Raw genomic sequence first — 27524 nt, 5'->3', positions numbered from 1 at the left:
ATTAAAATGAAAAAGGTGGTGAATCACCCAAGCCAGAGAGAGACATTACTTAAACACAAATAAGATTTATTGAGAAAAGAAAAACAGAATCAAAGAAACATAAATTATCTGTTTCCTAATGACTTATGCTACAATTCTAACCATTTCTACTCTGACTTATTCCCAGGTAACTGGGGTTAGTTAGCATTAGCCATGAATTACGATGAACTACTTAAAATGTGTAAAAGTTCACACAAAGTACTGGGTGACAAGTCAGGGGTTGAAAGCTAAGAAGCACAATCCAGATAAGCAAGAACGCTCAAACTAGATTTCCAAGGGCAACATTTACAGTTTCAAGATGGCGGTTATTTTGGTTCACCTACCTTCCGATCTGATGCAAATCTGACAGGCAAGTTAGCAGCTTTTACGTTCAATGTGACTATTTATATGGTCAAAGGTGGCCTAAGACCACAGTCTGCAACCATAGTTCTATATCTTGGTCATTAATGAATGATTCTGAAACACTTTATACTTACAGGTTTAGTACCTAGCAAGGGGATGTGTGTTTAGTCGTGGTTTAGGCAGGAAGCAGAGTAAAAGCCAGTCCTATACAGATCTATTTTCAATTTGGGCTGAAACATTTGCTGTGAACAAGTCAGCAGGGTTTGCTTTTTTTTAGAAAATAAACTTTTGCTTTTCAATGCATACACTTTTAGTAACTAAATTACAATAAAACATGTTCATATGTCATTATATATGGAAGATATATCCACTCCAGTCCTGTTGCAAAAGCATAGCATCAGCTTCTATAGTCTTGGATTAAAAGACTATAGAAACCTGAAGAATGATAAGTCTAGAAACTCATATCAACAGCAGTTTTAATAATGCATCCACAATAGACATAGACAAGGATAATTAATGATCAGGGACAATGCAAGAGGGAAAGTTGGATGATACACAATACAAATTAAACATTGCTTATTTTAATCAGAACAATACAGTACAGTTGGGTCTTAACAAATTACTACATATTATTGTATCTATACATAAAACTCACCCCATTTGCTAGCTATGTAATGACAATTTGCTGAAAGAGCAGTTTCTCATCATGATGAAGAGGTAAAATGGCCTTTTATTGTTTCATATTTGTGATATTAAAATTAGTAATTAGGTTATTTTTTTTACATAAGCGCACTTTGAAAGCCTCTGCCTAGCTACTAAATGAACTGCATCTTCTGACAAATGAGATAGCATGTTAAATAGAACTTGGTCTCAGATGATTTCAGAATTCCATTGTCTCTTTTCCCATCATACATGTGTGCTGGGTCACTGGAAGAAATGCATATTTGTTCTCTTAATTCCATTGCATCATCAAACCTCTCACAGAACACAGTCCACAAGATCTGGAAGAACACAGCTGCCTTCCCAGCAAACAGAGCTGCCACTCCTCAGTAGACTAGCACTACAACTCCTGACATTCATACACAGTGCTGGTGATAAAGCGTTTTCTTTCTCTAAACAGAAAAATAATATGTATACCTCGGGTTAAAGTTGCTTCAGGTTGAGCGTTTTCGGGTTGCACTCTGCGGTGACCCAGAAGTAACAGAATGCGTTACTTCCAGGTTTCGCCGCTCGCGCATGTGCAGATGCTCAAAATGACGTCACGTGCATGCGCAGAAGAGGCGAATCGTGACCCGCACACGCGCAGACGCACAGACACGGGTTGCGTTCTCTTCAGAATGCGAACAGGGCTCCAGAACGGATCCCGTTCACATCCAGAGGTACCACTATACATCAATAAGATATTTCTCACCCTGTGGTCTCCAAACTTTCCCAGCTTTCCTGCATTGCAGGGGGTTGGACTAGATGACCCTGAGTCCCTTCCAACTCTATGATTCTATGGGTCCTCCTAAAACACTAAAGTACTGATCTCCCTCTGTCTAAAACTGGGATGATGATGAAGAAGAAGAGTTTGGATTTGATATCCCGCTTATCACTACCCTAAGGAGTCTCAAAACAGCTAACATTATAGTGGTTAAGAGCAGTAGATTCGTAATCTGGGGAACCAGGTTTGTGTCTCTGCTCCTCCACATGTAGCTGCTCACATGTAGCTATTCACACTTCTCAGCCCCACTCACCCCACAGAGTGTTTGTTGTGGGGGAGGAAGGGAAAGGAGAATGTTAACTGCTTTGAGACTCCTTTGGGTAGTGATAAAGCAGGATATAAAATCCAAACTCTTCTTCTTCTTCTTCTTTCCCTTCCTCCTCCACAACAAACACTCTGTGAGGTGAGTGGGGCTGAGAGACTTCAAAGAACTGTGACTAGCCCAAGGTCACCCAGCAGCTGCATATGGAGGAGTGGGGAATCAAACCCGGTTCACCAGATTACAAGTCTACTGCTCTTAACCACTACACCACACTGGCTCTGGGTCTCCAGATGTTGTTGGAGTACAATTCCCGTAATTCCTGATGGCCATGCTGATGAGGTCTAAAATAAAGAATTAATTTTATCTGTACAAGACTTGCCAGAGCCAGCCCACAGATGTGGTGGGGTTGTGCTTCTGCCTCAGGTGGCAGAAGTACAAGAGGCGGCACCCCATCTGCCCCACCACTTCCACCACCACCAAATTTGAATACGAGAGAGACATTCCAGTGTGCAGTGCTGCCGCTCACTGGGTGAAGAGGAGGGCATTTTAGAGGTGGTGGAAGTGGTGGGGCAGGAATGGTGCAGGGGTGTGGCAGGGGCAACAGAGAGGGGACAGGAGACAGCACATTCCCATTTCACCTCATGTGAAATGGGATGCGCTGCCCCTGAGACTTCCCTATTTTACCACAGCTCCAACTGACATCTGTGCAGTGATCATGCTGCAAATGCTGGAAATTTCTGCTGCTTTCACTGTAAAGAGAGAAATTCCACCTGGTCCAGGTTTCTGTCCTCATAGTGTCCAACCAGATGCCTACGAAAGGCCCAGGAAAGTGCTGTTGTGCTCAAGTAATTCTTTCAGGCTCCCCACAGGGATCAGGTTGCACACTATGGGAACAAAGCTTCCAAAAATTTTGTAAGTGTCCCCAAATTTCAAGGAGGCTCGATCGCAGTAAAGATCACTTTCAGCATATTTATATTTCAGACTTAAGCTGGTTTATCTGCTAGTCATTCTCCTTCCCCAGAAACCTGATGTTCTAGGAAGATGGCCAGAATAATCAGGGAATCCTCAGCACAGTTCCCAGAAGGCTGTGGGAGTGTTAAAGTAATATAAAACCTAATATGTTTGCAAGATAGGTATGTCCTTAGACATTTAGCCAAGCAGTACAACCTCATCTGCCTATTGCCTTATAATTAGAAAAGTCCTCAGGATGCTCAAGAGATGCTCACAGCTAAACTATTTTAGATAAAAATGTGTCCTTCCTGTCTGCAGTGTGGTTCGGTTTTGGTCACTTACCTTGAAAAGTAGAGATATTTAAAAGCATGGGGTTTTCTGTGTTGGGAGCTGCTGCTGTTGCAGTCTCTTTTTCATTCCCAATCGAAAACCCTTGACCTTCTTCTGTGGTTTCTATAGCCTGTGGTTTCTGTAACTCTGGACTTGCAGTTGCTGAGCAAGAAAGCAAAAAGCAGAAAATACAACAACCATGGAAAGTAAATGCTGGGTTAACACAACATTAACATATAAACATGTTATAACACAGGAACACACAAAATTTACTAAGTATAGGGGGAACAGGTTTTAGCATGATTACACAAGGTTTCTGTATACTATGGGGCTCACTCCCAGGTAAGTAGCCTTTTCTGAAGACCATAAATAGAGGATCCAAAATCTGCCTTGGGTCCTTTGTGGAGAGGGGAAAAACAGATTAGAACAACAACAAGATGCTTGGAAAATGTAACTTGTGGGACCTCCTGATAAATACAAAACCATAGTGGCCTTTTTCTGTGAGCATGTAGCTCAATGTAAGCCAGGTCCATAAGAGGGCCAAACTAGATAGGACCTGGGAGAAATGTGTGAAGCATTTCCTAACTGAAAAACTTGAATTGCAGGGGTGGAGTGCCCCAAATTTTGTCAAACCAGCTGCAGTGGAAGGGAGTGATCAGTTCCCCCATCACAATCTGCTAAGAACCACCCTCTGGTATCTGCTTTTTCCCCTGTAGGGAAATTTTGAGCCAGTTTTGACTGAGAAAACTACTCAAGATAGTAAAGTGTTTTCTTCCTCCTGCTACTGCTCCAATTGCATTTGGAGGCAACAAGGGTGCATTAAAGGAAATTGTTGGAAGATACTTGATGTGCCTCCAGCTCAGGTCTAGTTGGACCCTCAGTTGCCCCCTAGGAGATATCATCAATTTGTCCCTTGGCACCAGGTCATTCCCAGGGGAATTAAAGGAGGCAGTGGTGCGCCCGCTCTTAAAGAAAACATCATTAGATCCTTTCGATCTATCCAATTACCGCCCGGTTTCGAATCTTTCGTTCCTGGGTAAGGTAATTGAGAAAATGGTTGCTGAACAGCTTGGTGGGTTTCTGGGTGAAACATCGACTCTGGATCCACTCCAGTCCGGCTTCCGCGCTGGTCATGGGACCGAGATGGCTCTGGTCGCCCTAACAGATGATCTCTGCAGGCAGCTGGATCAAGGCGGGTCGGGGCTGCTGATTCTTTTAGACCTGTCAGCAGCCTTCAACATGGTCAATCACGAACACTTGGACCACCGCCTCGCCGACGTGGGGATCCAGGGCATAGTCCTTCAATGGTTGCACTTGTTTCTCTCTGGTCGGGGACAGAGGGTGGCGCTTGGGGGAGAACTGTTGTCGCGCCACTCCTTGGTGTGTGGAGTACCTCAGGGTGCAATACTCTCCCCGATCCTTTTTAACATCTTTATGCGCCCCCTCGCCCAGCTTGTCCAGAGTTTTGGTTTGGGCTGCCATCAGTATGCTGATGACACCCAACTCTACCTGTTGATGGACGGCCATCCTGACTCGGCCCCAGACACACTGTTCAGATGTTTGGAAGCTGTGGCTGGATGGTTACACGGAAACCAGTTGAAGTTAAATCTTCGAAGACAGAGGTCCTTTGGCTGGGTCGGAACGATGTGGGATTGGGGGAGGCAACTCCCATCTGTTGCAGGGGCGCAATTAGTGCCAGCACCATCTGTTAAGAGTTTGGGTGTAATCTTCGACACCTCCCTTTCCATGGAGGCGCAGATTGCTGCTATAACAAAGGCAGCATTTTTTCATCTCCACCAAGCTAAGCAGTTGGCTCCTTACCTCTCTCGCCCTGACCTAGCCACTGTGATCCACATGACAGTCACCTCCAGACTTGATTATTGTAACCCACTCTAGGTGGGGCTGCCCTTGAGACTGACCCAGAAACTCCAGCAGGTGCAGAATGCCACGGCGAGACTCCTTACGGGGTCCTTGCCATGGGATCACATTTACCCAGTGCTATACCAGCTGCACTGGCTCCCAGTGGAGTACAGGATCAGGTTTAAGGTGCTGGTTTTAACCTTTAAAGCCCTATATGGCCTAGGACCCTTGTACCTACGGGACCGCCTCTCCTGGTATGTCCCACGGAGGATCATACGGTCTTCAAATAAAAACACCTTGGAGATCCCGGGCCACAGGGAGTTTAGGCTGGCCTCAACCAGAGCCTGGGCTTTTTTCGGCCGTGGCTCCGATCTGGTGGAACACACTGTCACAAGAGACTAGGGCCCTGTGGGACTTGACATCTTTCCGCAGGGCCTGCAAGACAGAGCTGTTCCACCAGGCCTTTGGCCAAGGCACAGTCTGACCCCCTCCTTCGGTATTCCTCATGGAACTCTAGCCCAATGGTTGCCATTAATTTGATTTTGAATTAATTTTAGAATGAATTAATTTTAGAATGCATTTCAATTAATTGATTGTGATTTTATGTAACTGTGTTACTTTTATTGTGGTTAGCCGATCTGAGCCCAGCTTTGGCTGGGGAGGGCAGGATATAAATAAAATTTTATTGTTGTTGTTATTATTATTATTATTATTAGTGTATGTGCTGCACTAGAATAAACCCTTCTGACCACCAACAGTTGCACTGAATTCTCTAGAGACAGCAGACATGATATTTGAAGTTCCTTCTCTACGTGTGTGCAATCCCCACCACCACTCTGCCCCAATACCAGCACTATGCATCACTGCATACACCTGTGGTTAAAAACAGTATCGCCAACCTCAATGAACACTTTCTACTGCAAGCTAACATCTCACACACGGTCTCATTTCAGCTGCTTTTAAACATTTCTGAGGATGAACAAATCCTTACATCAACTACACTTGCAGCAATCTTTCTTCTATAATTCTACGTTTTGATTTCTAGCGGCTAACACTGAATACTGTTCAAACTCCTTTACCGAAATTGCTTAGGGCAAATGTCCCAAACAGTTGGAGCACCAGTTGGGAGGGTGTGGAGTGCTGGACTTGGACTAGGGAGAGGTGGGATCAAGTTATTGCCCAGTCTAGGTGGCCCATGAATGCTGCCTCAGCTCCTTGGAAGAAAGGTGGGCTAATGTTTAATATGAATAATAATAAGGAATAATTTTTTAAAATAGCAACAAGAAGGAGCAGTTGTCATATCAGACCCATTAAAATACCAGTTTGCCCATGTCTTAAGATCTTCTGTAGAGATGCTGTTCCAAGTACTCTCTTTAATATGAGGTATGCTACTCTTTAAAAGAAAAAGAAGGCTTTTTTCTGCAGTGCCTCTCCAACCTTTGAGTGCCTTCTCAAGGGAGACATGACTGGATCTGACATGACAAGCTTTCCTATTTGCTCACACACGTTAGTTTGGGGAAGGGAGGGATGGAATGGTTTATTTCTGTTTTTAGCTTTTGAGATATTTGTTTTGTTTCATTTATGTTTTGTTAAGCTGATTTGCTGATTTTAAGGTGTGTTGATAAATTGTCCAAATTAATGATATTCCTATTTTTGGACCTGACTCTGGAATCTTCTGTTGAAAGACAGTTGAGAAAAATTTAAAATAAAATAAAAAACTTAAAAATGAGTCATGATTCACTTATATCTATTGAATTCAGTGGTCTACTGTGAGTCCATGGCAATCCAATAACAAACAAACAAACAAACAAACAAATAAATAAATAGCGGCTGCAATGTTTCAGTGATTAATTCATTAGACTAATGGATTTTTAAAGTATTTTAATCTACTAAAAGTGTGAATCAGGAAGCATGTTTATTTATTTATTTAAATTGGTTATTTAATGCGAGTTACTTATTAAAACTGTGGGTGGCAAGCAGGAATGCCTCTTCGAAAATGACACTTGCAATGGCATATTGGGGGGGACCCAGCCTGTGGGCCTAATTAGACCTACCATGCCTCCTCATTTGACTTGCAAGGCAGCTTTTGCCCAGTCAAGCTCACCAGCTCTATGTCCAAGGCGTGTGTAGGGTTGCCACCTAAAGCACATATGGTGAATCAAGTTGCAGTAATTATAGTAATAAACAGCCGTTCAGATAGAAGACAGTGCTGCCCAATGAGAAGATATGGCCCATTCACTCGCTGAATTAGCTTTGTTTCTCAGAGTAGACCATGACATTACCTTCTGTTCATGATACTGTTATAGGTGGGGGGAATTCCACCCACCCACCCAAAAAAAACACCCTAGGAATTAATAAATGGTAAATGGTAGGAGTCTGATGATTTGGAGTATTGAAGGGAAGATTGGAGGCCTGTGGAAAAGTACAGGCTAAGCTTCCTTCCTGTCACCTGGAATAGAGGCATTAACATGACAAAAGGTGTTGCTGACCCATCTAGGAAGGATCTTGGGCCTGGGCAGGTAGGCAGAGGTTGCCATGGTGATGGGGTGTGTATCTGAGGTGGCACACAAAGAGTCTTTAGAGAAAGGTGTGCTGGGAAGAAGAAGGGGAGGGCAAAGGGGGAGATCCATCTTGGGCAAGCTGGTTGAAGGCTGATTGGGAGAGATGCCTTGCACTCCAGTGCTGCATTGCTGCGGGGAACAAGTAAGAGCTGGACTCCCTCCATGCAGACTGAAGGTGTAAATATGCAAATAAAACAGATTTCTTAAAGCAGGCTCCACTACATCTTCAGTTCTCCAGAGGAGCTCAAACCATCAGTGAATGCCTGAAACCCCTGGAATCTTGCTACTGCTTGGCAGAGAGTGGGGGTGCCACCCAACCTTTGTAATAATATGCACAATTAATACTTTGTTGGCGTGGAGTTTAATTTATAAGGAAGGAAAACAGGCAGAACCATCACTTCTTTAAGGTCTCCAAAGCAACCAAAAATCCTTGCTTCCAGAAGCTGATCGGCAGTGCTTCAGGATGTCCTACTTACTAAGTGGCACTGTTCACATGAGTATTCTGCTCACTGAACTGTTAAATGCACTTGGTGGCAGCAGAACGTAGTGTATGAATCACCCCATAATGAATAACAAACTACACTTGGCAAAGATGCACCGACACGACCTAAATGCAAGCACAGTAAAGAAGCTCTGATAGCTTTCTGGTTTTTTATTTGTCTTTTAACTGGCACGTAAAACCATAAGAACTGTGGAAGAGTCTAGCTAGCTCCAATGAAACAGATTTATGTTATTGTCTATGTATTCTCTTCCATTTATATCCCGTCTTTCTTCCACCCTGAATCCAAACATACATGTGGTTGCAGGAAGTCCCCAGTCCAGGAACTGACCAGAACTGAATTTCATATATTTTTTTAAGCCTGCTTCACAAATCATGCTAACACAAACTATGTGTGAGTGTGGAGGCTCCCAGAGAGGAGATCACAGCCGCTTTGCTTCTCATCAGTTGTTTGGCTGCTGCACCAAACTGGGAGAGCTAAACCAAGAGCCTAGGTTTGTACAACACATCAACCCATACCATGGAGTTGGAAAATGATTTCCTCTCAGGCACAACTGGCCCAAGACATTTCCCTCCCCCAACCCCAGCAGCTGCACTATATAACTCTATAACTAGTCTATAACTGGTTTTAACTAGTCTGAGAGGCATCCTTGTGTACTTGGAAGGTCATAACTGTTGGGTGACACACGGCTTTGTTGGTGGCCTTCAGCAGAAACTTAGGTTGCAGTGCAGTGCCAGACTGTGGGAACTGGAGGACCCATGGCCTTCTTCTGTAACTTATGGCTTGGCTCATTTCTCTCTGTTGTTTAGAGCTAAGGATTCCCAACAGAATTTGCTTCCTTCTGCTTTCTGCTTATGTGGTCTAAATTATATAGACCAAACTTGAATCTCACCTACTGGTCTTTGGGTCCCTTTCTTCTTATAGTTCTTTGAACCAACCCCTGAGGTATCTCCGAACCAATTTGTTCCAGACCCGCACACCTTGATTTGCAATAGAAACCTATCACACCAGAACCACCTTTGTTTGTTGTCCTCACACAATTATCAGGTAGAAAGGTCACACTTTTACGACCTCCACCTGTCCCGCCTTCAACTGCAACATACAGAGGTCTCTAGTGGTTGGGACTCCACAATCACAGTTCTAGATCCCATGGAAGCCTAAACACATAGAGATTAGTGTACACTGGTTTGGCAGCAGTAATACTCACATTGGTCTTGCTTTCTCCTATAAACTACTGCATGGTCAGCCACATTCTTTCTCCAACTTGCACGGTGTTGTCTTCTTGGTTTCCAGAGAACTTAAACCATATAAAATAAAAAGTGTGGAAATGGTTTTCAGTGAGAACTGAAAGCGCACATTACTGGTGCCGTAGTCACTCCTACTATCCCCATCATCTCCTAATTTTATTGCAGGGGTGCAGACACAATCCCATTTCTTTCTTTGCCTTTTCTTTCTCTAGAGCAAATGACAGAGGAGTCCCCTCCCTCCTGCCCATTACAGCCTTTGTGAAAAATGACACAGATTTTAAGAGAAGCTTAGAATAAAGTCTTTCCCCAGAGGTAACTGGCTTTCCAACATATGCATACTGAAGAACCCTCAACCTATTTTCTTTTTAACAAACTAGCTTAGCACCACTAAAAACATGGCCTGAAATATTCGTGGGCAACTTCCTCTTATCAGGGACCCTATGAAAGCTAAGAGGGCAGGAGGCACATGCGACAAACGGCATAGGCGTCAATTAATTGCTCACAACCCATCACGTGCATATAACTGAAGCCTTATTTACCTAGGGATCCATTAGCCACGCCATCCCCTGGACCTCGGAGGGAGCAAAAGTACCAGGAAAGCAAAATCTTCTTTGGAGAAAAAGAGTTTATTGAGATCTGAGCACAGAGTCAAGGTCTGTACTCAGAGACAGCCTGCTGGTTAGTTCCTAGAAATACACTGGCTGTAAAGCAAGACACTTCAGCAGACTTTCTTATACCCCCAGACTTCCCCAATCGGCTAGCAAATATTGCTTGCTTAACACATTTTATTGCTTGCTAAACATGCCTGTCTTTCTGCTAAGCCAAGCACTCCCTTCCACCTCCTTGTACACGTGTTCGCTAGCTAAGCATTCCCTTCGTATCTCTTCTTATCTAAAGCAGAAGTAAAGCAGGAAACATCTTGCTAGTGGTTTTTAGTTGACAGCAGTTTTTGGCTAGGCAGGAAACGACCTTCTGACCTGTAACTAGCATCAGCAGTTTCAAATAGCTGGTTAGACAGGAAACGGCCTCCTGACCTGTCTGATTTAGACTTTTGCAAGCAACTGCATTTTTGGGTTTGAGCTTGTGTAACCATCCTAGCAGAGTGCCGGAATTTACTATGTGTAGATAATATTTGAGAGCAACAGAATAAAATATTGAGAGAAACCTTTCCCATCTCCCTTTACTCCGTCCTCTTCTTTTGAACAATCTATTACTTAGATTCGTTCTGGGGTAGGGGTCTATATTCTCTCATTACAGCAATCACGCGAGGTCCCATCATGCGAGACATCATCTTTTTCATCATATGTTGCAGGCATTGCATTAAGCAGGGTATACAGAAGCAGAAAAGCAATAGAAGCATTATTGGGCCTATTCTCCTCACAAATACGATACCGTTCATGCCAACAGAAATACGAGAGCATCCATATGACAAGGGCGGTACATATCACTCCTACCCACCAAACCCAATATCTCCATGGTTCCTCCCACCAATATTCAGGGGGTGTGCTCATTGTTGAAGAGCCCACTGATATTTGTGCCCGACTACCTGTTGAGCCTCAAGGATGAGAGCCCACCGGTGAGCTGATGCTCCCACTATGTGGGTCAATTTTCCTATTAGCCCTGTTGGGTGGATTGAACTCTCGTGCTGCCTCCCTAGTGACCAGAGCATATGGAAGCTGAAATCCTGGGGTGGCAATTCTTACTGGCACTTGTTTAGTAATTTCAATGCACACCTGGCTCAGGCTCCCATCTATCACCTGGGTTAAGAGTAGGACCTGGTCTATCAAATGAGGTTGGTACAGTGCTCTACCTTCCAGATAACAGTTGACTACCCTCCCACAACAGCAAGAGCGGTACAGAACTAGATAGATTTCGATCGTCTCTACAGCTTCCCGTAAGAGCACTGTCCACGCATGCTGGTCAGTGGTGTGGGAGAGGAGCCACAACGGGGCAGTGGGGTGTCTCAATACGGTAATCTCATCAAATCCCAGTTTCCAATAGCCATAGAGCACACCATCTCTTACCACCGGTAAGACGAACCAGTCGTAGCAGAGGCCAGCAGGCCAATAGGGTTGGTATGGTTCGGTAGGGTCAGGGCAATAAGACATAGAGCAAGTCAATAAAGAAAATAAGAGAGAAAAGAGAAAGTCTTTGTAACTGTCCTTGTGATGATTAGTCGCAGGATCTCGTTGCCCGTGGCCTAACGCTTTTTCCTGGTAGCGTCAGACACAAGGTGATGATCAACTTCAGAGGGTCAGCGGGATTTCTTTTGCAAGTCCAGACACCCTTCTTCAGATGCGTGTGATGTACCCAGGGGATCACCTCGACTACTTTCACTGCAGTTAGGGATGAGGGGGTCGCCAGACGCTGTCACTCAGAGGGACTGGTGAACCGGCTCAGCGAGACTGCCACGGGACTGCAGGTGTACGCTTGAGGGAATACCTGGAAAGAAAGCAAACACACACAACAAACACAGGGATTGCACTTGTTCTTGGGTGATGTGATCTCCCATCTGCCCAAACCGGCGGGGATGCCTCGGACGAAAGGGGTTGGCCTGCCATATAGAAGTTCAAAGGGTGATAGTTCTCAGTCTCTTGGTTGGCGCACAGGGCACATTTTGGGATATAGCAGCAGTTAGTTATAGCAGCAGTTAGTTGAGGTAGAATATTCTCCCAAGGTGCGCCTTAGCAGCTGGGCCTCCCAAATGGGTGGACTCGTGGTAATTCTTTACAATTGTGCTGGCCAGATGTTGGGGCACAAAAACACGGCTGTCCGGTCCTTCCTGGAGCGTTGCTCCTTCTTGGCTGGTCCACTGCTGTTCATCAAGGGTGTAACGTGGTTCCACATCGTCTGGAGTGAGTTCTGGTACCAATATCAAAAGTCCCGGTGGTGCCTCTAAATTGGCTGGAGAACAAATGTCTACGTTGGGGGCGCTGCCTGCGGGCGCCCCTCCCATCCAATTCTTCACCGTGCGTAGAGATATCAGCAAGGCGGTCGTCACTGGAGGGGATCTTCAGGATGCTGAGACACAGTCCAATCTGAAGCAGCTTTCTTATGTGGTGGACCCAAGGGGTGGTGCCAGCGACCTTCACAGCTGTGGGTGTGGAGAGCAGATGGGCCCTTCCAGCACGGCGGCAGTGGTGCCTGGGACCAGTCTCATCCACACCTCGTCACCTGGCTCAAACTGGTCATGCAAGAAGTTCGGGCCTGGGTTGAGAGAGAAAATCTCGAGAGAGAGAGACTGTACATAATTGTTCAATTCCACATCTTGAGCAGGGATAGGTGAAAGCATGCACACATAAGGAACCGGTCTCCCAAACATCACTTCAAAAGGGTGACAAGTGAATACGTTTCAATGGGAGGCTACAGACTCTAAGCAAAGCCAAGGGCAACATGGACACCCAATTAGACCCTGTTTCTTGGGTCAATGGTTTTTTTTTTCAAAGTCCTGTTCATCCTTTCCTCTTTTCCAGAACTTTGGGGCCTATATGCGGTACCCACCATCTTCCTTCTTCACTGGCAACAGTGGGGTGTTTCACTGTGATTGGCATTGTTTCAAGATTCCATGTTGAAGCAATCGCTTCAAATGCACCCACACTCCTTCAGCTGCCTGTCGTGGGATGGGGTATTGGTTTTTATCTTTCGCCCATAGTCCAGGGTCAACATCATGAGGCAGGCTAACAGGGAGGATTCCCTCCTCTTCTTTTACCATCATCAAGCACCAATGGTCTCTCAGGGGCATTTCTAAAGAAAACTCTCCTGCTGGTCCAGTTGTCATCATTACTTCCCCCATTGGTTGGAAGGAAATCTGGGCTTGTAATTTTGTTAACAAGTCTTGGCCCAATAAAGGAATGGGACACTCTGGTATATACAAAAAATTGTGCTGGACTACTTGGCCACCTAGGCAGCAGGTAACAGACTGCAAAAAACGGGGCCTTTTGTGATTTACCTGTGGCCCCAATTATATTAACCACTTGGTTTGTGGGTTTTGTTACAGGCACAGGTAAGACTGAGTGGGCAGCTCCCTTGTTCACCTTCTCCTACCTGTAATAAGGTAGCTAGGTTAAGGGCTGTGGTAACCTGAAACTTCAGGCGTGAATGTAATAACAGCATCTGGCACTTCCTCATTTTCGCTTGTGATAGGAAATAGGTGCCTTTCATGTCAAGTAAGGCTGGGACTGCATGTGGAGTCACACAGGTGGTGTCCTGTCCAAACGTGAATTTTATCTGCCTTCGTGAGTAGGGTGGCCACTGCCACAATCGCTTTCATACAGGGGGGGGGCAATCTCTGTTCTGTTGGGGTTAGCTTCTCTGACAAGTATGCGACGGGTTGCTGCCAATTTTTCAGTTTCTGGCATAAGACTCCCTTGGCTACCCCCTGGTCTTCATCTATGAACAGCGTAAAAGGCTTCTTGGGGTTTGGATGCCAAGCACTGGGGCTTGTTGTCACTTTGAGATCCTGAAAAGCCTGCTGCTGTTCCCTGCCCCATATAAAAGGATCCTTCTCTATTCCCTAGTTGACTCATGCAGGGGCCAAGCAATGCTTCTGTAATTAGTAGTGAGTCCAGGAGATATTGTTCATCATCATAAGTGGGATTATAGGTTTAAAAAAAATCCCTTCAAACAATTTTACGATCTTTGCTGGATTCTCCTCAAAAGAGGGGTTCTGATTTCTCCAATTACAAACATCTGCACTTGAAAAGGGTATATGCTGGACCGTGTAGGTCTGTGGTGCCTTCGCTTGTTCAGCTGGGACAGGGGCTGGTGGATCATAAACCCTCTGAAGGGGCATTTCTCCAGTTGCCTGATCCTTCCTGGTTTTCTCATACTATCTGTGAGACATAACTCTCTTCGCCGCCTGTCCCCACTTACGTTGCCATCTCTTCCTCTTTTCAGGGGTGCAGCATTCTGCTGCCTCAACTAACAAGGGGCTTACATCCAACTTCTTCCTCAAATGGCTTTACAAACTCCTTTAGTCTCTTTTTCTGTCTTTCTGTCCACATTTTCTTTCCTTGATTCATATCATCTAGTGTCTTCCTAAACTCTTCGTTATCTTCCTCATCTTCCTCTTCTTCCGTCTCACTATCCTCCTTCGCAGGTCCTCCTCCCCCCTACACCAGCACCTCCCTGTGCTTCTTGATCTTGGCCTGGGGGGGGGGGGGGGGGTTTGGAGGGGCTGTTGGTGGAGTGTAAGGTGGTGGCTTAATCACTCCCCCTCCTCATCTTCTGGGTCTTCTAACACCAGAGGCTTCACTGTACAAATCCTGTTCTGTGTGTTGCTGTCACAGCAAGACTTTAGCCATGGTAGATTCTTTCTTTACATTGGTCTTCCATGTAGAGATATAGGGGATCTGGTCTGGGTGGACATTTAATATATTTTGCCACAGGGGGTTGATTTGCCACAGGGGGTTGATTAATTGCAAATCAAAGCCACGCAGTTCTCTGGGTTGGCAAGTCCACCTCACATAAAGTTTTGAGTCTCTGTTTTTTCAATGTGAATCATCACTCTTCGTGGCTGTTTTCCAGTTATTAAAAAAGCATTCCAGAGGAATACATTGGCTTGCTCCAGACCCTATTTTTTTTTTTTTTTTCTTTTCAGATACTCCGCACCTGACTGGGCTGTAAATTCTTTCACAGTTCACACGATACAGATTGTGGTCTGCACGAGGTCGCCCTGGCAGAAAACGCACAACCCTGCAATCGCTCGGCCAAGGGGAGCGCTAGGCCCCGACCCACACTTGACAACAATTCAGTCACTGGAGTATCTGACACACAACATGTCAACAAAACACTCAATTCCCTCTGCCCCATTCCCTTTCCCAAACCTTTACCAATTCCTTTCCTGGTGGCATTCTTACTGCCGGGCACTCTACTGCCAACTACCAGGTGAGGCTGATCAGGCCTCTGGCCCTTTCCCTCGGGCCCCTAGCCCTTTCCCTCGGGCTTACCTTTCTCCGCTGCGGACCTGTCCCCTCGGCGCCGTTCTGTCCTCTTGTTCTCCCTCAACTAGATGTCTCCGCTCCAGGACGGTGTGGCAATCTCCCCCTACAAACTGGCAGGGTGTGCACCGGAAATGCGAACGCCGATTGGAGCTGTTCCACCTTGGTTGAGCCTGGCCCTCCGGTCCGTATTTGGGGAGGGGGCTGATCCCGGACGAGCCCCCAAAGAAATGAAGCCTTATTTACCTAGGGATCCATTAGCCACGCCATCCCCTGGACCTCGGAGGGAGCAAAAGTACCAGGAAAGCAAAATCTTCTTTGGAGAAAAAGAGTTTATTGAGATCTGAGCACAGAGTCAAGGTCTGTACTCAGAGACAGCCTGCTGGTTAGTTCCTAGAAATACACTGGCTGTAAAGCAAGACACTTCAGCAGACTTTCTTATACCCCCAGACTTCCCCAATCGGCTAGCAAATATTGCTTGCTTAACACATTTTATTGCTTGCTAAACATGCCTGTCTTTCTGCTAAGCCAAGCACTCCCTTCCACCTCCTTGTACACGTGTTCGCTAGCTAAGCATTCCCTTCGTATCTCTTCTTATCTAAAGCAGAAGTAAAGCAGGAAACATCTTGCTAGTGGTTTTTAGTTGACAGCAGTTTTTGGCTAGGCAGGAAACGACCTTCTGACCTGTAACTAGCATCAGCAGTTTCAAATAGCTGGTTAGACAGGAAACGGCCTCCTGACCTGTCTGATTTAGACTTTTGCAAGCAACTGCATTTTTGGGTTTGAGCTTGTGTAACCATCCTAGCAGAGTGCCGGAATTTACTATGTGTAGATAATATTTGAGAGCAACAGAATAAAATATTGAGAGAAACCTTTCCCATCTCCCTTTATAACCTTTCAATGCTGGCAGGAGGAAAGGCGATGGATCCAATTATTTGTGTTTTCCCTCTTCAGAGGTTGAGTCTTGGTGGCTAGAGATGGGGGAATTCAGTTCACATTTAAAGGCAAATCTATTAAATTCACATAAGCGGAATTCACAGAACCTTCCATCCAAAAAAAAGGTAATGAGACAGGGCAGATGGGCTTGATGATAGTATCTTCACCTCTTAAAAGATATCTACTGTAACTTGTTTTTTAATCAATGCAGCATGCATATACTTGCTATCAATTAAGTTCACAGGCCTACTTAGTACACTGTGATTCATGTTAGTTAGTAAGCAAACAATTCAACAATGCCAGCAATTCCAAAGGGGATCTTCAGTTGAAAATGTCTTACTTTAGACTCAAGGATGCTGCTCTCCCTGGCATGTGCCAGAGGGTGGCAAAAGTCTGCATCCTGGTTTTAACTAGTCACAGTGCAGGGGACTGGAAGTGACACACTGCCCTGACACACTCACTGCAGCCTGATAAAAGACGGCAAGTCACTGTGGGAGAGTGTGACAGCTGCAATAGCAGCAAAACACACACACAAGGGAGGGGGGGACATGGAGAAAGAATTATTGACAAGTGCACAGCATCGAAGGCCAGCTAAGAAGCAAGGAGGGAGAGAACCTGTCCCAGCAAGGCTGCTAGAAAATAATATTAATTGTGAGTGGGAGACAGGGGAAACAGAGAGGAGAAATCTGCAGCTACAGAGACAAAACAGAGGCAGAGTGAGAGAAGAGTTTGGATTTGATATCGGGCTTTATCACTACCCTAAGGAGTCTCAAAGTGGCTAACAATCTCCTTTCCCTCCCTCCCTCACAACAAACACTCTGTGAAGTGAGTGGGGCTGAGACTTCAAAGAAGTATGACTAGCCCAAGGTCACCCAGCAGCTGCATGTGGCGGAGCAGAGACACGAACCCGGTGCCCCAGATTACGAGTCTACTGCTCTTAACCACCATACCACACTGGTGTGAGAGAACAGCTGTGAAAGAAAAAGAGACAGCTGAGGTTACAAACTTCAGTAGAGAGCCAAGAAAAGCTGAGAGAAGTTGCTGTAATCAGAAATACCTGTATGAAACCTGGAGCAAGGAACCATTCCAGGTCTTTGAGGCCTCCCGTGTGTTGGGGGGGGGCACAGGGGCTTTTACATGGAACAGGAATCCTGACACACAATGTGTTGTTATGTCCAAACCAAGAACTGCATTCACTTCAACAAACTACAATTTAAGCTGAGCCAAGGTCAGAAACCACTGTTTCAATAAACTATAGTTTGACCCTACCCATAGTTTGACCCAATTCAGATGTAACCAATTATGGTCAGCTTAGCTCAGGAAGCAGATGAAGATCTCTTCCTCTGGTGCATGTTGGAGGAGGACACAGGACAAGAGGATGCTTGAGTCCACGTCTTGAGTAGGCTCACTCCTATTACGCTAAAGTATAGTTTAGCATTATGTCCAAACAGGTGTTATATACTGACCTCCATCTTGTGGGTGGGTGGCTGGGTGTCAGAGAGAGAGCGAGAGAGCGAGAGAGAGGCAGTGGCGTAGCGTGGGGGTGCAGGGGTGCCGGCCGCACCGGGCGCAACATCTGGCGGGGGGGCGCGCTCGCACTCGCAGCTCTCTGCCCCTACCTGGCTTACTCACTCTAGGGGGCGCAAATTACTTGCCTTGCCCCGGGTGCTGACAACCCACGCTACACCACTGGAGAGAGAGAGAGAGATCCCAGTGTGCTTGGTGTGCTTGTAAAAAAAGAGAAAAAGATCAGGCGGCACATGGATTTTCACCACCATGAGATGCAAAAGGTTTTATTGACAAAGTAAAAGAAGGAGTTGCATTAGACAACCACCTGTACCTTTTGAGTGAGTTTCCCCCATTATGGTAAGCAAGGTAAGGCAAGGAAAGATTACCTGGCTTCCTCTTCCATTTTCCAAAATGATATATACATGAGCCCAATATAACGAGAAATGCTGCAACAAGAGCTCCTTCTAAGATGAAGAAGATTAAATGAGGCAAACGTATTGTCTTCTGTGGATTAGGTTATAAAATGAGAATGCAATTGTGAAAATAATTACCTATTTTAACTCACTTCTGACAGGTAGTTTTACAAAGAGCTCTGTTTGTACTTTTAATGGCATGCGGCACTTTGTAAAACATTAATATTACCCTGTCAATTTATTTAATCATTTCAATTAACTACTTTGGGCTTAACTTTTTCATCAATTAACCATGTATAATAAATGTTGCATGAACTCAACAAAGCCTCTAACTTGACGGGGGCAGGGGCAGCACACAAAACTATGTATTGTCATACATTACTTGAAAATCAGCTTCAGTCTTATACAAGCTTTCCTGGGAATAAGCCCCACTGAACTGAATGGGGCTTACTTCTGAGTCAGCATGCATAAGATTCTAGACATATCCTACCAACTCTACCAATTCTAAAGTATTTTCATAAGAAGCAACCTTAGTTAAAACCAAGTGAATCTGTTATCAGACTGAGAAATACTCTTAAGTCTTTAAGTCAAGCCACTAGCCCATCCAGTACAGTACCATCTGCTCTGATCCATATCAGCTTTTAAGACCTCAGAACAATACCTGCTACTTGATAGCCTTTTAACAAGGGTCTTTCTGCATGCACTGTGTAGCATGACTAGAAATTTCCACTGAAGCTGAAGAAGAGCCTAACAAGTGAATCATGAAGTGGGGATGTATCTCTGTGCCTCAATCACAAGATGTTTAGCAGTCATATGAAAAGGATTGTATTGCAGGTCTATGCATTTGCTAATCTGTAGGCATCCATCTTGGGTGGGGTGCTTTCTTTGTTCCAAGCTACTGAAAAGAATGGATGTGTGAATCTCTGTCTGCAGCAAACAACTTGAGACTAATGGAGGCAGCAATGGAGGAGAGACAGAGCTTTGATTTCTAGCTGAGAATACAACATATTTGTAATCTAAGATATTATGGCTTCTGCTGGGAGCAGTGCAAAAAATATGCATTTAACTGAAAGTAACTTTTATTGTTTTAAGTTGTTTGGAAGTTCTGTAAGTAAAGCTTCTGAGCCATATTTTGGCCTGGAGAATATTTATTTCAATACAAGCGTCAGTTTTTATTCATCCAGCAGATTACAAATGTGCAATATTAATAGTCTCAATAGGGTTTCCCGCTGAAACATAACTTGGTTTTCATTCATCAGGTTCTCCCTTATTACATGAAGCAACACCTAGCACCTGTAATTCCAGGTGCTTATTGATACACTGTGTAAGGAGGGGGAAATAATCTCTGCTAAACTATGAATATCATTTTCAGTTTTAGCTGCAAATCAACATTTCTAACAGTTTCTTAACGGTGAATGAACCCAATTTCTGTTGTGCCATTTTAAGGGACAGTCTACCACACTGTGGGCACATACTTCACAAAAAGTTAAGTGCCTGTAGGTTCTGTTGATTAGAACAGAGCAAGTCAGCCCAATTGGCTTAGCATGGCCTAAAAGTACATAATGTTGGCAATGGCATGAATAAAAAAATAGTAATATCCTTCTATTCAGTAAAATTACCAACGTTCTTTTATTTGGAGGTACCGGTAAGTGTTATTGTACTTTACTAAAGGGACGCGGGTGGCGCTGTGGGCTAAAGCCTCAGCGCCTAGGGCTTGCCGATCGAAAGGTCGGCGGTTCGAATCCCCGCGGCGGGGTGCGCTCCCGTTGTTCGGTCCCAGCGCCTGCCAACCTAGCAGTTCGAAAGCACTCTTGGGTGCAAGTAGATAAATAGGGACCGCTTACTAGCAGGAAGGTAAACGGCGTTTCCGTGTGTGGCTCTGGCTCGCCAGAGCAGCGATGTCACGCAGGCCACGTGACCCGGAAGTGTCTTCGGACAGCGCTGGCCCCCGGCCTCTTTGAGTGAGATGGGCGCACAACCCTAGAGTCTGTCAAGACTGGCCTGTACGGGCAGGGGTACCTTTACCTTTACCTTAAAGTATTTGCAGCAGGCTCTTGTCAAACAGAATTGTGTGAAAGATATATAGTTACAACAAAATTACAGTACGTATAACTGTTCCAGTGGTTGGCTACTGCACAGATGAACCTTGTAAATACTTGCTACTCATCTTAGAGCATGGGAATGCCCATCTAATACTCACGTGTAAGTTCCAGTCGAATTGTGTGACTGTACTGATACACACCATCCTTGGTAAACACTTCTGCTGTGTACTGTCCGATATCCTGCACATGAGTGGGACACAAGCTCAAGCTGCCATTGTTAAGTATAAGACATCTCTTGCTGCCGTCTATGCAAGTTGTAATATTCTGGCCGTCCACCTTTCCTATTGTGATATTGCCCTTCTTCCAAATCACATCATGAAGGTGGATTGCTTGTTTCGTGATCTTCATCTCAAGGAGCGTACAATCACCAAGTGTTCCTTTGGTGAGACTAAGCTGCAGTTTGGATTCTGAATACAGAGCAAAAAATATAGTGGACATACAGTTTACTTCGATCCTCAAAAATGTGTGCATTAAGTAGATTTGAAAGAATTTTGAAAACTGTTATTTCACTGAATTAAAATATTTCAATTTCAGGGGTGCATTTCAGATTTCAGCCATGAAACTGAAAGCAAAGTAGTAAATGCAACTCTCAGGGAGCTATTCAATTTGAAAATTATACCAGAACGCCTTTTAGCTGCATAATGTAACTTCTCTGCCCTCTCCCCTCCCCATGTGCCCTAAATCCGCTCCTAAATGTGTTCCTCTAACTCTCCAGCTGTTCTGGCTATTATACAGCTGAATGTTGCAAATGCATGGCACTTATTTTATAGGAATAACACACAGTCCCTTAGAGGGCGTATCTGATACTTACGTGTAAGCAGCAGTTCCTTGCATGCGTATTGAATGCGTCCATCCTCAGTATATGCTGCCACTGTATAATGCCCAATATCGTCCAACTGAGTGGGACACAAGCTCAAGGTGCCATTGTTATAGATAAAACATCTTTTGCTATGGATTGTACAGTTTCCTTCATTCTGACCATTGATCATCATCCCAATCAATGCTTTGCCTTTCTTCCAAATCACGTTGTGAATGTGGATTGCTGGGTTCCTGTTCTCCAGATCAAGGAGAATACAATCACCAAGCGTTCCATTGATGAGGCTATCCACTTTGGATCCTAAGCATGTCAATAAGATGCAATGGGAAGACATTTAATTCATTAACACCCAAATTGAACAAAGCATACCAATTCATAGAACTGTGATTTCATGAAATCAAAATGTTCAGATTTCAAGAGGACACCTAAAAATTTCAGACACAAAACACAGCACAAAAGCAAATTCAAATCTCCATAGTAAGACATGGCTGGTAGAATTCATTTCCCAGCTGTAATCAACATAATTTCATACTTTTTCAGAAGTGAAATATGACAGCTTTTAACATAGAACATCCATTTTTAGCATTCTTATCTGACATAATAAATCCCAGGAACGTTTATACCCAATATATCTTTTGTTTCTTTCTTTGTTTAAAATATTTTATCTCACTCTTCAATTATTCCAGGGTGGTTTACAAATTGCTCTTAAAACAGTAAAGCACCAATAATTAATATCTATCCTTTCATTGTAAGTAGTTGCAGCAGCACCAGGTTTTATCCAATTGGATTCAAAGAAACCGGGAGTGGATTGTTCAAAATGGTGGGTGTAGAATGCCCTCTTGAATCCAGTAATTGTGTCACTGGCTACTTCTTCCAAACAGTCACTGCATGTTGAAATAGTCAACCCAGACTCAAGTTTTTCCAAGCTTACTAATGTGCCAGTATGGTGGGACCACCCCCATAAAATGCTGAAATCCCATTAGTATCCCATGGAGGCTGCAGCTGTCATGGTTGGACACAAATACCTATTTACATGCTCATCTGATCATGCCATAAATAAGTTTGACTGTGATTCCCCTCTCTCAGTAAAACATGTATAGAAAAGGGGGCATGAGCTCTGGCAAATCCTCTTCACCACCTGGTTAGTCACATGATTGTGTGTGCACAGTGGGAGATAGCCAGCCACTGTTCCTGCAGTACACTAAATTATTATTTTACATCCAAGCAGAGTTTTATGATAAAAGAGGTTTGCGAAATTTCAAAATGTTGGAAATGGACAAGAGCTGTCTCAGCTAAAGAGACAGGTAAAAATACTTGAAGTAAATAAATAATAGGCCATTAAGTCCAACTCCTTGCCACTGGTCATGATTCTCCACACACTAGCATCCTGACCCCTGAGCAGTCCTGACCCCTGAGCTGACAACAAGCAGAGAACAGACTCAAAAGGGACAAAGAGATAAATATCTAAAATGTTGTTAAACAAGCTATATGCTCTCTGTAACATGTTCCCTTTTCCAAGCAGTCTCACCAGAGTATTGACTTTTGCGAGGAAAATCAGCAGATTCATCCAAAGCCTTATTTGCTCGCATGCCATCACCGAAAACTGGACCAGAAATATAAAAATAATAACATTAAGAAAAGCTGCATATCAAATTGTTCTTTCCACCATATAAATAGATAACCATAAATAATACTACAGTCTTAAGGCAGAAATGTATTAGTTTTAGAACATGAACCTGGAGGGCAAAGTTCCTGTTTCCTAGCTGCCTCCTCATTTTGGAGTTGACACAAGGCTTTGGACATGGGCATCTCATGGACCAGTATGAAAGCAAGAATGCTGGATTGGATGAGAGTTTGGTCTGATCCAGCAAGGCTCTTCTCATGGCTTTATGTAACTATTAGAGACCTTACAACCAGCTCCAGATTTTCTTCCATCCCATCACAATGACGGATATGTGGACTTTAATCATAAATTTTGACAAAAATATGTATCCTTTCTTTCTATATCTGTGCTTTTTTTAAAAAAGGCATGTTGTTTTTTAAACATATCTGCAATCTCATTGGCTTCAGTTTCTTTCTGTGATCAAAGCACCATTTTCAAAATTACTTTACCTTATTGTTTTGTCCATTATCTTATTATATTAAAGAGATTTGGGGGAGGGGGTTGTCCAGTCTAGCCAAATACATTTGACTCCTGTTTTACCGAGGGACTAAATAAGCAATTTCTAACATCAGTAGTAATACTGTGCATTAAACTTTTTGAAAATTTAAGTATGATTCACCCTTTAAAAATGTATCCCATTCATACACCACTTACAGTTATGCTTGTTGGATTTACACTGCATTTGATGCAATTACAGCAGACTAAATCTTAGTACTCTGATATACAACAGTCACTGTCTAATCCTACACATAAGCATGACATACCAAGTCATTGATTTCCATGAAATATTTATTTGGTTGTAGTTCATTCATACTGTGGGAGGCAGTGGAAGACAGGAGTGCCTGGCATGCTCTGGTCCATGGGGTCACGAAGAGTCGGACACGACTAAACGACTAAACAACAAAACAACAACAACAACAACAACAAGTTCATTCACATCCAAGCCAAAAAGAAACTTACCTTGAAGAACAAGTATATAAACCATTGACGGGACAGGAAAAATAGAAAATGCTTGAGAGTTCATTTTGGTAGGATGCTGTAGCAGGTACATCAGAACACAATATCCTCAGAAACATCCCTACAGTAACAGATCTTCCATAGCATTGCCTAGAAAAGATAAAGGGCTGTTCTATCTTGATTTTAAACTCTTCCTCCTAGGTTCAGTCAAAACAGAGAAGCATGGGAGAGTTGGTTCTTCAAAACAGAAGCAAGGTGGTTTCAACCACTGTAAGAAATACTCATGCAAATTGTTGGTAAATGTGTTACTCACATGTCTGAATGTACAGAAATAGTACCTTGTAAGGCAAATGCATGCGAGAGCAAAAAATAGAGATCAAAGATAAGAGCTACAAAGAGCAGAGAGATGTGGACGGCCAGTCCATGATTCAGAGTGGGGAACCTGAGGCAAGTGTTGAGTTGGGGTATAATATTTAATGAGACTTTAGTAATTAAAGTTACAGCCACAGCAGAGCTTTTTTACAGCAAATCCCATACATGCCTATATAGAAGTAAGTCCCACTGAGTTCAATGGGGGTTATTTCTAGGTAAGTAGCATTGATTATATAGATTCAAACTCCAATAAGCCAGTGCATTGTACCCCAAACTTGTTGACCAAACTGGAATGGTGATGTGTGAAACAGCAACCATATTGAGATAGCTAGAAAATAATGCAATGTACCCAAGAGTAGACTCAAATATTAGTTTTCTAATACAGTCACTGACTCCGAGCAGACCATTTATTTAATATATATTGAACTCTTCCTTCCACATAACCAAATTCCAGGCAATGTACAGCTAATAAAACATATTCTATTATAAAGCCCTATATGGCTTAGGTCCAAGCTATCTGAAATACCACATTCCCTCATATGAAGCTGCCTGGGTTTTGAGATCTTCAGGGCAGGTCCTTCTCTTGGCCCCATAGCCACTCCCGATCTCGAGAGGGGGTGGGGTTGCGGGCTCTCGTCCGCGACCACAGTCTCGCGGGGCTGGGAAGCCCCGCGGGAAGGTCAGGGATTCCCCAGCCTTATTACTATGCATCTCCCCCGGGCCAGCCAATCGGCTGGTGAGGGGGCGGGGCCTGCCAGGGCAATTTAAGGTCAGGGCTGCCCTGGCTCGCCCCTTTTTTCCCTCGCACCGGCTCCAGTTCGCTTTTCCCACCCACCCTCCCTCTAGGCTTGCCCCGGACTTTGCTATGGGCTTCGGCTGGTCGCCGCAAGGGGCCTGGTAGGAATTTTTCCATTTGGCTAATTGGCTATGATTTCGAAGCCTTTGGTTTTTTCGCCTACCTCGTAGCAAAATGTCACAACTCCCCGGTTTTGGCGGTTAGGCATTGGCATGGGTATTGTTATGCATATGAGGACGGGGGGGAGGAGCGCCATCACCTCCCCCACATCACGAAGGGTAGTTCGTTAAAGGACTCCGAGGGGCGTCGCCTCGTCCGAAACCTACGGAGGCTAGGGCCTAAAGCGCGCCCCCGAGCGGTAACCCCTGGGGGGGCGCCTACGGATGTGCATCTCGGGGGCTCCCCCTGTAGGTGCTTCACCCTTCCCGGTTAGACCGGTTAGAATGTTAGGGCCAATGCCTAAAGCCAATACCTCTCTTACCTGTAATCAATAAAGTTGTGGCCATTTACGCCCATTAACCTTAATTCTTGTGTCCGAGTCGTTATTTCTACACCTGTGGGAGGGGGCGGGTGTTGCCACGCAACACCCTCATAGGCACACTTGGTGGGAATGGACAAAAGGGCATTCTCGGTGGCTGCTCCCAGACTCTGGAGAGTCTTCCTCCCTGGAGAATACAGACTGGCTTCCTCCTTGTTGTGCTTCCATCATCAGGCTTTTGGGAATTGACCGCTCTAATAATGGGGCTGGTGCTGTGCTGTTTCTATTGCAATTGCTTGTAGTATTTTAAACAAAATTTGATTATTTTAATGTTTTATTGTTTTTTAATGACTGCCCCCCCCCCCATGTTTCTACGTTTTTACAGATTTCTTGTTTTTTATGTATAAGCTGCCTTGAGTCCTGTCAGGGGGGAAAGGCGGGCTATGTGTAACTAACTAACTAACTAACTAAATATTAAATAAATAAGCAGCAGCAGTAGTAGTAGTACAGTGATACCTCGGGTTACAGACGCTTCAGGTTGCAGATGCTTCAGGTTACAGACTCTGCTAACCCAGAAATAGTACCTCGGGTTAAGAACTTTGCTTCAGGATGAGAACAGAAATCGTGCTCCGGCGGTATAGCAGCAGCAGGAGGCCCCATTAGCTAAAGTGATGCTTCAGGTTAAGAAGAGTTTCACGTTAAGAAAAGACCTCCAGAACGAATTAAGTACTTAACCCGAGGTACCACTGTAGTAGTAAACAATTACAGTAAGAGGACCATTCAACAAGAAGAACAGGTTAGACAACCCTAATTATGAACAAATTCCTTGATATTCAAATCTTTAAAATACAGACTTCCATACTTCCAGCAATAAACTAACCAGTTGCAATCCTGTACCCACGAGAATAAGCCCCACTGAACTCAATGGAACTTATTTCTGAGTAGACATGCAGTGGGTTGCACTGTAAATCTAATACTGTGCAAGCACCAGGGCAAACAAGAAAACCTATGAGAAGAGAATAGCTTAAATTAACCTAGGGATCTGTGAATGATGGTAAGATATGTTTACATGGTTGCCATCTAGAGGCCAGAAGGCAAAAGTGTGGGTTTTTTTGAGGAAAAAGTTGGCACTGAGCATGCTCAAGGCCTGTGTTCTTGGGAGCGGTTCCAAGATGGATGCCAGAGTAAAAACTGTATAAAATAAACCAAGAAATAAAAGCCATTCTAGTTCATCTTATCACTGTAGCTTGCATTCACCGTTCTGCCCTGCTGTCCACTTTGGCATGCTGCTGTGGCTGCCTTCAGAGAAGCCTTTAGCGCTCCCTGGCTTCCTCAGGAAATTGCCCCATTTCTGCCCAAACTATTGCTGTAGCATTTGCTGACGCAATTGATTCCTGCCCTGTGTTCATATTATTATGAATGCAGCGCTTGCATCTTACTGGCGGTGCTTGGAACGAAATCTAATTTAGCTAAAGCTTAATTCTGAGCGTCCCCTGAGGAACCAGCAGTAACTGTGTGTGTCTGTTACAAATGGAACTTTTTTCCTTACTTTGTTACTCATCGCAAAGAAGTACAGGGCAGGCTGCCATATCTTTCTCAGCCTGAAGGGCACCGTGAGGTAGATTCAGGGGTAGATCAGTCTCAATAGCAAAGTAAACATTGAACATCTTGAATACCCTGGTCCAAAGTTGAGCCACTAAACACCAGGGACTGAGCCCTTGTGCCTCACCACTGGGATGGGGAATCCTCATCCTAATCTCATCTGTCCTACAGAACTGTTAAAAAAATATTGCGTTCACACTGTGCACACACGTAGCTATGTGTATTTGGGGTGGGCAGTTGCTCTATGCTTTGGGAGGGGGAGCAATGCAGGGCTGGCCTTTTTTTCTTGGCAGCAACAGCTCCCTGTCTTTTTGTGGCTGTATGGTTCAAAATACTCAGGATTAAATATGTCTTGATTCTTTATT

General features: G+C 44.4%; 1 protein-coding gene across 3 annotated transcripts; it reads right to left on the bottom strand.

The window, feature by feature from the left end:
- Positions 1-159: 159 nt before the first annotated feature.
- On the bottom strand, positions 160-27310 carry LOC310676987 (uncharacterized protein). Of its 3 annotated transcripts, XM_083439268.1 has the most exons (9): positions 27107-27310; positions 23915-24061; positions 22820-22894; positions 21286-21591; positions 20573-20881; positions 18346-18423; positions 9536-9625; positions 3420-3569; positions 160-1493 (listed from the first exon to the last, which is right to left on the bottom strand). In XM_083439268.1, exons 2-9 carry the CDS (start codon positions 24003-24005, stop codon positions 1360-1362), a joined length of 1233 nt encoding a protein of 410 aa, XP_083295394.1. In that variant the 5' UTR covers positions 24006-24061; positions 27107-27310; the 3' UTR covers positions 160-1359. The 3 variants fall into 3 exon arrangements, with proteins under 3 accessions (XP_083295394.1, XP_083295396.1, XP_083295395.1); XM_083439270.1 differs by lacking the exon at positions 27107-27310 and having other exon boundaries at positions 160-1308; positions 23915-24852; XM_083439269.1 differs by lacking the exons at positions 18346-18423; positions 27107-27310 and having other exon boundaries at positions 23915-24851.
- Positions 27311-27524: the final 214 nt, after the last annotated feature.

The sequence above is a fragment of the Podarcis tiliguerta genome (genome assembly GCF_965153285.1).
Source record: "Podarcis tiliguerta genome assembly, chromosome: 4".
Classification (NCBI taxonomy): Eukaryota; Metazoa; Chordata; class Lepidosauria; order Squamata; family Lacertidae; genus Podarcis; species Podarcis tiliguerta.
Note: the sequence above shows the minus strand (reverse complement) of the source record. Positions and strands in the feature narration are given on the sequence as shown.